The following is a 10,482-nucleotide window of genomic DNA, read 5'->3' on the forward strand; positions in this document are numbered from 1 at the left end:
GTGTGTGTGTGTGTGTGTGTGTGTGTGTGTGTGTGTGTGTGTGTGTGTGTGTGTGTGTGTGTGTGTGTGTGTGTGTATATATATATATATATATATATATAGACAGGGAGGCTTCTCAATTGCTGCTCTGCTGTACAGCTGGCATAGGCACTGGCCCTAATTTATATATGGATGGGGGTTTTTTAAAGTGTGGATGAAGGGGGGGGGGGGGCAGGGGCGCACCAATTATCTTTCTGGCACAGGGCACCAAAGTTTCTAGTTACTGCTCTGCTATAACCTAGAGATGTGTGGTTCGGTTCTGTGGAAAGTCAGATCCAAGACACTTGAGGGTGGTTTTGTCAAAAATAGGAGACGATGATAAATTATAACCAAAACCAAAACCTGGGGTCCACACACGTCTCTACTTTTAAACAAAATGTAACTTTATTTCCAATAGACTTTATTCACAAAACATAGATTCCCTTCGAAAATGCCTTTCCAACAGGAATGAGAGTAGAGCTCAACATGAAGCTTCCTCTTAGGCAGGCCAGGTTTTGGAGTCACACTTCCCCATACCTCCTAACATGACTCTCTCCAGCAGGGACAAAATGTTCTATTCCTGGACGTCACTGTTACTTTAACATTGGCATCAACTGTGTTGAAACACCTTTGTTATCAATCATCCTGCTCAAAACAGGTGACAGCAATCCAAAATTAAGAGGAAAGTCCAGGAACAGAGCATTTTGTCCCTCCTGGAGAGGGGTCATGTTGGGAGGTATATGCTAGATCACAGGTTCTCAAACTCGGTCCTCAGGACCCCACACGGTGCATGTTTTGCAGGTCTCCTCACAGAATCACAAGTAAAATAATTAGCTCCACCTGTGGACCTTTTAAAATGTGTCTGTGAGTAATTAATACACCTGTGCATTTACTGGGTTACCTGCAAAACATGCACTGTGTGGGGTCCTGAGGACCGAGTTTGAGAACCCCTGTGCTAGATAGACAGTGTCTAGTTAGACAGTCAATAGATAGACACCATATGTTAGACAGACATTAGGTTGACAGGGTCCAAAGCTCGACACGGTCAAAAGGTCGAAATGAAAAAAGGTAGACAGTACATGAATAAGGTCAACATAAAAAAGGTAGACACAGGTTTTTTTTATTTTACATGTTTTTGGACTTTTTCATATCTTCTCTGTCCATGTTGGCATAGAGTTGGTTATAAACCTTGGTGTCTAACTTTTTTGTGTCGAACATTTTCATGTCGACCTTTTGACCCTATTGACCTTTCTCTAACGTCCTAGTGGATGCTGGGGACTCCGTAAGGACCATGGGGAATAGACGGGCTCCGCAGGTGACAGGGCACTTTAAGAAAGAATTTGGATACTGGTGTGCTCTGTCTCCTCCCTCTATGTCCCTCCTCCAGACCTCAGTTTGAATCTGTGCCCGGACGAGCTGGGTGCTACTTAGTGGGCTCTCCTGAGCTTACTATAAGAAAGTATTTTGTTAGGTTTTTTTATTTTCAGAGAGATCTGCTGGCAACAGACTCTCTGCAGCGTGGGACTGAGGGGAGAGAAGCAGCCCTACTCACTGAAGATAGGTCCTGCTTCTTAGGCTACTGGACACCATTAGCTCCAGAGGGATCGTACACAGGATCTCACCCTTTGTCATCCGATCCCGGAGCCACGCCGCCGTCCCCCTCGCAGAGCCAGAAGACAGAAGCAAGAAGACTTCAAAAGCGGCGGCAGAAGACTCCAGTCTTCAATCTGAGGTAGCGCACAGCACTGCAGCTGTGCGCCATTGCTCCCACATTAAACCCACACACTCCGGTCACTGTAGGGTGCAGGGCGCAGGGGGGGGGCGCCCTGGGCAGCAATTAGGAACCTCTTGGCAAAAGCAGCATATATACAGTTGGGCACTGTATATATGCATGAGCCCCCGCCATTTTTTATACACAAACACGGGACAGAAGCCCGCCACTGAGGGGGCGGGGCTTCTCCCTCAGCACTCACCAGCGCCATTTTCTCTCCACAGCTCCGCTGAGAGGAAGCTCCCTAGGCTCTCCCCTGCAGAAACACGGTAGAAGAGGGTAAAAAGAGAGGGGGGGGGGGGCACATAAATTAGGCGCAAAAAGCTTTATATACAGCAGCTACTGGGTTAACACTAAGTTACTGTGTGATTCCTGGGACATATAGCGCTGGGGTGTGTGCTGGCATACTCTCTCTCTGTCTCTCCAAAGGGCCTTGTGGGGGAACTGTCTTCAAAAAAGAGCATCCCCTGTGTGTGTGGTGTGTCGGTACGCTTGTGTCGACATGTTTGACGAGGAAGGCTATGTGGAAGCAGAGCAGGAGCAAATGAATGTGGGGTCGCCGCCGACGGCGCCGACACCTGAGTGGATGGATATGTGGAAGGTTTTAAATGATAATGTTAATTCCTTGCATAAAAGGTTGGATAAAGTTGAAACCTTAGGACAGTCGGGGTCTCAGCCCATGCCTGATCCTATGTCGCAGAGGCCGTCAGGGTCTCAGAAGCGCCCACTATCCCAAATTTGTTGACACAGATACCGACATGGATTCTGACTCCAGTGACTATTGCAATGATGCAAAGTTACAGCCTAAATTGGCAAAAGCCATCCGTTATATGATTATAGCAATGAAGGATGTGTTGCACATCACAGAGGAAACCCCAGTCCCTGACAAGAGGGTTCATATGTATGGGGAAAAAAGGCAGGAGGTGACCTTTCCCCCTTCACATGAGCTAAATGAGTTATGTGAAAAGGCTTGGGAATCTCCAGATAAAAAACTGCAGATTTCCAAACGGATGCTTATGGCGTATCCTTTCCCGCCAACGGACAGGTTACGCTGGGAATCCTCCCCTAGGGTGGACAAAGCTCTAACACGCTTATCCAAGAGGGTAGCCCTGCTGTCACAGGATACGGCCACCCTAAAAGATGCTGCGGATAGAAAGCAAGAGGGTACCCTGAAGTCCATTTACACACATTCAGGTACCTTACTAAGGCCGGCAATTGCGTCGGCCTGGGTATGTAGTGCTGTAGCAGCTTGGACGGATTCCTTATCTGAGGATCTGGATACCTTAGACAAGGATACTATATTAATGACCCTGGGGCATATAAAAGACGCTGTCCTGTATATGAGAGATGCTCAAAGAGACATTAGCCTACTGGGCTCTAGAATAAATGCAATGTCAATTTCTGCCAGAAGGGTCCTGTGGACTCGGCAATGGACAGGCGATGCCGACTCAAAGAGGCACATGGAGGTTTTACCTTACATACGTTCCCTCACAACCTAAGAAAGCACCGTATTACCAAATGCAGTCCTTTCGTTCACAAAGAGGCAAGAAAGTCCGAGGTGCGTCCTTTCTTGCCAGAGGCAAGGGTAGAGGAAAGAAGCTGCACAACACAGCTAGTTCCCAGGAACAGAAGTCCTCCCCGGCTTCCACTAAATCCACCGCATGACGCTGGGGCTCCACAGGCGGAGCTAGGCCCGGTGGGGGCGCGTCTCCGAAATTTCAGCCACAAGTGGGTTCACTCCCAGGTGGATCCCTGGGCAATAGAGATTGTGTCTCAGGGATACAAGCTGGAATTCGAGGAGATGCCCCCTCACCGATACCTCAAATCGGCCCTGCCAGCTTCCCCCTTGGAGAGGGAAATAGTGTTAGCTGTAATTCACAAATTGTATCTTCAGCAGGTGGTGGTCAAGGTTCCCCTCCTTCAACATGGAAAGGGTTATAATTCGGCCATGTTTGTGGTACCGAAACCGGACGGTTCGGTCAGACCCATATTGAATTTAAAATCCCTGAACATATACCTGAAAAGGTTCAAGTTCAAGATGGAATCGCTCAGAGCAGTCATCGCAAGCCTGGAAGGGGGGGATTTTATGGTGTCTCTGGACATAAAGGATGCATACCTTCATGTCCCCATTTATCCACCTCATCAGGCGTACCTCAGATTTGTGGTACAGAATTGTCATTACCAATTCCAGACGTTGCTGTTTGGTCTCTCCACGGCACCAAGAATATTTACCAAGGTAATGGTGGAAATGATGGTGCTCCTGCGAAAGCAGGGGGTCACAATTATCCCATACTTGGATGATCTCCTCATAAAGGCGAGGTCCAGAGAGCAGTTGCTGATCAGCGTAGCACACTCTTGGGAGGTGTTACAACAGCACAGCTGGATTCTAAATATTCCAAAGTCGCAGCTGATTCCTACGACGCGTCTGCCCTTCCTGGGCATGATTCTGGACACAGACCAGAAGAAGGTTTTTATCCCGACGGAGAAGGCGCAGGAACTCATGACACTGGTCAGAGACCTCTTAAAACCAAAACAGGTGTCGGTGCATCACTGCACGCGAGTCCTGGGAAAGATGGTGGCATCGTACGAGGCCATTCCCTTCGGCAGGTTCCATGCGAGGACCTTTCAATGGGATCTGTTGGACAAGTGGTCCGGATCACATCTACATATGCATCGGATGATCACCCTATCCCCCAGGGCCAGGGTGTCTCTTCTGTGGTGGCTGCAGAGTGCTCACCTTCTCGAGGGCCGTAGATTCGGCATTCAGGACTGGGTCCTGGTGAACACGGATGCAAGCCTCCGAGGGTGGGGGGCAGTCACACAGGGAAGAAATTTCCAAGGTCTTTGGTCAAGTCAGGAGACTTGCCTTCACATCAATATCCTGGAACTAAGGGCCATATACAACGCCCTAAGTCAAGCGGAGACCCTGCTTCGCGACCATTCGGTACTGATTCAGTCAGACAACATCACCGCAGTGGCTCATGTAAACCGCCAAGGCGGTACAAGGAGCAGGGTGGCGATGGCGGAAGCCACCAGAATTCTTCGCTGGGCGGAGAATCACGTAAGAGCACTGTCAGCAGTGTTCATTCCGGGAGTGGACAACTGGGAAGCAGACTTCCTCAGCAGGCACGACCTCCACCCGGGAGAGTGGGGACTTCATCAAGAAGTCTTTGCGCAGATTGCAAGTCGGTGGGAACTGCCACAGGTGGACATGATGGCATCCCGCCTCAACAAAAAGCTACAGAGGTATTGCGCCAGGTCAAGAGACCCTCAGGCGATAGCTGTAGACGCACTAGTGACACCGTGGGTGTTCCAGTCGGTTTATGTATTTCCTCCTCTTCCTCTCATACCCAAGGTGCTGAGAATCATAAGAAAAAGAGGAGTGAGAACAAGAACTCATTGTTCTGGATTGGCCAAGAAGGACTTGGTATCCAGAGTTGCAAGAAATGCTCACAGAGGACCCGTGGCCTCTGCCTCTAAGACAGGACCTGTTGCAACAGGGACCCTGTCTGTTCCAAGACTTACCGCGGCTGCGTTTGACGGCATGGCGGTTGAACGCCGGATCCTAGCAGAAAAAGGCATTCCGGATGAGGTTATTCCTACGCTGATAAAGGCTAGGAAAGATGTGACGGCTAAACATTATCACCGTATATGGTGAAAATATGTTGCTTGGTGTGAGGCCAGGAATGCCCCTACGGAGGAATTCCAGCTGGGCCGTTTCCTTCACTTCCTACAGTCGGGAGTGACTTTGGGCCTAAAATTGGGTTCCATTAAGGTCCAGATTTCGGCCCTATCCATTTTCTTTCAAAAAGAACTGGCTTCTCTTCCTGAAGTCCAGACGTTTGTAAAGGGAGTGCTGCATATTCAGCCTCCTTTTGTGCCTCCAGTGGCACCCTTGGGATCTTAACGTGGTGTTGAGTTTCCTGAAGTCACACTGGTTTGAGCCTCTCAAAACCGTGGAGTTAAAATTTCTCACCTGGAAGGTGGTCATGCTGTTAGCCTTGGCTTCAGCTAGGCGTGTGTCAGAATTAGCGGCTTTGTCACATAAAAGCTCCTATCTGGTTTTCCATATGGACAGGGCAGAATTGCGGACCCGTCCACAATTTCTGCCAAAAGTGGTGTCATCTTTTCATATGAACCAACCTATTGTGGTGCCTGTGGCTACTCGTGACTTGGAGGATTCCGAGTTACTAGATGTGGTCAGGGCTTTGAAGGTTTATGTAGCCAGAACGGCTAGAGTCAGGAAGACTGCGTCGTTGTTTATCCTGTATGCACCCAACAAGCTGGGTGCTCCTGCTTCAAAGCAAACTATTGCTCGCTGGATCTGTAACACGATTCAGCAGGCTCATTCTACGGCTGGATTGCCGTTTCCAAAATCAGTAAAAGCCCACTCCACCAGGAAGGTGGGATCTTCTTGGGCGGCTGCCCGAGGGGTCTCGGCATTACAGCTTTGCCGAGCGGCTACTTGGTCAGGTTCAAACACTTTTGCAAAGTTCTACAAGTTTGAAACCCTGGCTGAGGAGGACCTTGTGTTTGCTCATTCGGTGCTGCAGAGTCATCCGCACTCTCCCGCCCGTTTGGGAGCTTTGGTATAATCCCCATGGTCCTTACGGAGTCCCCAGCATCCACTAGGACGTTAGAGAAAATAAGATTTTACTTACCGGTAAATCTATTTCTCGTAGTCCGTAGTGGATGCTGGTCGCCCGTCCCTAGTGCTTCTTCTGCAATACTTTGGTTGCATCAGGGTTGATCTGATGCTTCGTTGTTGTTCATACTGTTAACTGGGTAAGTTTATCACAAGTTATACGGTGTGATTGGTGTGACTGGTATGAGTCTTGCCCTGGATTCCAAAATCCTTTCCTTGTACTGTCAGCTCTTCCGGGCACAGTTTCTCTAACTGAGGTCTGGAGGAGGGACATAGAGGGAGGAGCCAGAGCACACCAGTTTCCAAATTCTTTTTTAAAGTGCCCTGTCTCCTGCGGAGCCCGTCTATTCCCCATGGTCCTTACGGAGTCCCCAGCATCCACTACAGACTACGAGAAATAGATTTACCGGTTAGTAAAATCTTATTTTTGTACGGTCTACCTTTTTCATGTCGACCTTATGACCCCGTCGACCTTATGTCTGTCTAACATGTGGTGTCTATCTATTGACTGTCCAAATAGACACTATCTTTCATCCAACACTCGTATATGCTATATGAAGGACCATGTTGAACAGGTCAATTTTTGGGGGCTCCAGCCCCCAGGACCAGTGGCCTCTTTTCTCTTTTGTCACTATAATAACGCAGTATGTAATGTATAATTTCTCTAGGTACATTTTACTATGCGGAGAAGGCTTTCGAGGCCCAGAACTCAGATGAGATCTCTCTTTCAGTTGGGGTTGTTGTGGAAGTGATTGAGGAGTCTGACATTGGGTGGTGGCTTATCTGGTAAGTGCTCCTCCGTGATCTCATAACCTCTGATCCCTATCCATTTATGGGGGAAGTGTGTTTTATCCCTAGGAGTTCCAGGTTATTATTATTTATTTAATACTTATTAACCAATATTTATATAGCGCCAGCATATTCCAGTGCGCTTTACAAGTAGGAACAAAACAGTAATAAAACTAAACTGGGTTAATAACTAGGCTTGTCATAATATCCCTTTCATCAGGTTCTGTGGCTGGCTCAAAAATGGATGTCACCTGATTTTAATCAACCACAGAATCTGTATAAATCATAGGTGTCCCGAATTAAAGGGATATTATGGCAAGCCTAGTAATAACAGACAGACAAAAGATAAGAGGGCCCTGCTTGAAAGCTTACAATATATACAGTAGGACATATCATTATTACTTAATGGGCCTGATTCAGAGATTTACGGAAACTCAATATTTACATGAATCAACGTTAAGTTCCAAATTATTTTTATGGCTAATTGTATCTGTCCACTTGTAGATCTGAGTTCTATGATAAGTGAGCTGCTGACAAAGTGATATTTTTTGTCCCCTCTAGTTACAACGGAAGATTTGGCTACGTTCCGGCAATGTTCCTCAAGCCGTACAAAAATCCTCACCAGAACTTGCAGGTTACCTTCAACCAGGATAGATTTGGCTCCAGTTCGAATCTGTTCAAGGCTGTAAGCAATCTAGATATCAGTAATGGTCTCGCCCTGGACCAAAATGGGACCAGGGAGGCCGACAACCGTAGGGCCCGACTCCGCAGAATGAAGTCTAGATCTTTGACTGGTCTTGAAGACTTATCTGATTTATCTGCTCAGAATTTCAGCAAGTCCAGAAGAGAAGACAAGGTTTATGTGGAGAGGAGCAAGGAAGACACTGGGGATTTGAGACCTCCTTCAGCAGCAGAAAAGCCTGTGGGCCTGCACACACAGTACGTACTGCATGATTGCCACGGCTTGTGTACAGAAGATGGGATAGGGAGCCGAGCTGATCTCATGGATGGAAAAAAGAGGGCAGATTCCGGATTCGATTCAATACATTCATCGCCACGAATTTCAGTTTCTTCAGATAATGGCGGCTCTTCGCCACCCCCTGTGCCCCAGAGGCCTTCGCTGCAGGAGATACACTCTCGATGCACCACCATAACCAGGAAGGCTGTGATACAGCAAAATGTCTAAACCTTTGCTAAGGAATGAAACCAGGAACCCTACTTTCCATCTCTCACAGCTTTAGAACAGTCCCCCTCCTTCCATCTATGGAGATAAATGGTGTAATAGAACTGTTTTGCCTTAGTTTGGATCTAATAGGAAGGGTAGAGGCCTCAAATAAGTTCAAGTGACAACCACTTTCCCGGCTCAAATTTGTAGTATTTGTAGGATGAGCCATATATTTAGGTGTGTTCCGCCTTAATCCTGTGTAACAATATGGGGTAATTAGCTGGGTAGAGGGTTGTTTTGGTGCAGTGTTTAGGAGCTAAGTCATACTCCACGCACAACGTAAATAAATGAAACAGTGCTTTACTGTCAGCATAAATTCAGGAACAAAAATAATAAACAACTAGCCCATACAGGGCAACTAACTCACTTCTTGACCCCTCTCTATAGATGAGCATCTAATCTGCAAACCTAACACAAAGTCTCTCACAAAAGTCTCACACTCCGCTTCCTGCAGAGTAAGACAGGTATAGTTAGCCTAGCCTGGCCTGGCTTGACTGCCACATTTGCTCATACGTATTCAGTCCCGGCTTCCTTGCAGGTGATATAGGCTCCGGCCTACTCACAATCAGGCTCACTGTCTGCTAATGTACTGTACATCATCTTCAGTTGAGTTTGAATGGGTAGGACATGTGCAGACTCTCCTGTAAGCTGTCCTACTTAGTAAATACTGTATGTATTCATAATTAAAAAATAAATGAAATGTAATAGCTCATGTCTTATTTTAGTATTATTATAAACTTCCAAATCGTCAAAATGAGTGCTTATAATCAAACAATTAAAATAATAACATTGGATTGCAGGGATAGCCAATGCTGTTGTGCCCTGGGACCCCCTAGCTGAACCACACAGACATCACTAGCTCTCCCTCTTGTGCAGCAGTAGAACCAGGCTGCCAGAATGTGAGTAGGCAGAGACACAGGAGTATCAGGTTTCATGAGATATGGATGGAGCTTCCCAGAGGGATAGGAAGGGGGAGCTGTAAGTGACCCAGGAATCCCAGTTTCTCCTCTTTCCCATCTGGGTGTCAGGGTCCTGTATAACCTGTTATCTAATGTGAGCATTCTAGTCTAGAAACAGACACACAGTCCTCCTGTGTCCAGTGCCAGTGTGTAAGTAGTATAGAGGCTGCTGCTATTGCCTTTTTGCAAGTTAAAGTATAGATTTTATTTTTGTATGTGTATTTTAAGGTTATTTAAGATGTCTTTGTTCCACTACAAGAAAATGCTATGAAATACAGTGCCCATGCATTATTAAACTATTAGTTTAATCTAATATACACCATTGGTCTATATTTAATATACACAATCCATACCTCCCTCCATGACCCATTCCAGGAGGGACAAAATGCTCTCTACCTGGACTTCCTTCTTAATTTCTAATTGCAATCATCTCTGTTAAAATACTTTTCTTATCAGTTATATAGTTCAACACAGGTGGCGTTAATCATATATTAAGAAGGAAGTCTAGATAAAGAAAATATTGCCCCTCCTGGAATGGGTCATGTTGGTAGGTATGCACAATCTAATATACTCCACGCTTTTCCTGGGCTCCCCCAATTCTTGATCTGGCCCTGACTAGGGCCACACTGACCCATAAATTCATCCCTTGACACTTACTCTCTTCAGGGGCACTGAGATGGTAAGGGGTGGGTACTAATTATCTGGGACCCGGGATTGTTAGATGGGCCTAGCCCAGGTCATCTGCTATGTGGGACATGGTCCCCTTGTGTGGCTGCCTGTGCACCCTGTGCGGTTGCCTGTGCACCCTGTACAGTTGTGAGGAGGAGGGGACATTAGGGCGAGGGGCAGTGGCGGATTTAAATGGGGGCGGAAAGGGCGATCACCCCCCCTACACCTGCCCCGCAGATTTGAGAAGCCAGACGCCAGGTAGGGACGGCCGGGTGCACTCCTGTACATTACTTCCGCCTGTCACAGTTGAGACGATGGTGATCACCTGCAGCAGCACTGACTGACAGTAGTGTCAGACTCAGACTGTCAATGCGAGACCATCACTGCCTGCAGCCGCTGAGAGACT

At 47.3% G+C, this 10,482-nt stretch overlaps 1 protein-coding gene across 1 annotated transcript in view; it reads left to right on the forward strand.

Annotated features, from left to right (window-relative positions):
• Positions 1-9,909, forward strand: part of LOC134945559 (NADPH oxidase organizer 1-like) — a 103,233-nt gene extending 93,324 nt beyond the window's left edge. Inside the window, exons 7-8 of the mRNA XM_063934922.1 lie at positions 7,103-7,220; positions 7,785-9,909. Of these exons, the coding sequence (XP_063790992.1) occupies positions 7,103-7,220; positions 7,785-8,409 (743 nt within the window). The 3' untranslated portion in view covers positions 8,410-9,909. The remainder of the gene's footprint in view (positions 1-7,102; positions 7,221-7,784) is intronic.
• Positions 9,910-10,482: the final 573 nt, after the last annotated feature.

This window comes from Pseudophryne corroboree, chromosome 7 (genome assembly GCF_028390025.1).
Source record: "Pseudophryne corroboree isolate aPseCor3 chromosome 7, aPseCor3.hap2, whole genome shotgun sequence".
In the NCBI taxonomy this organism is placed as follows: domain Eukaryota; kingdom Metazoa; phylum Chordata; class Amphibia; order Anura; family Myobatrachidae; genus Pseudophryne; species Pseudophryne corroboree.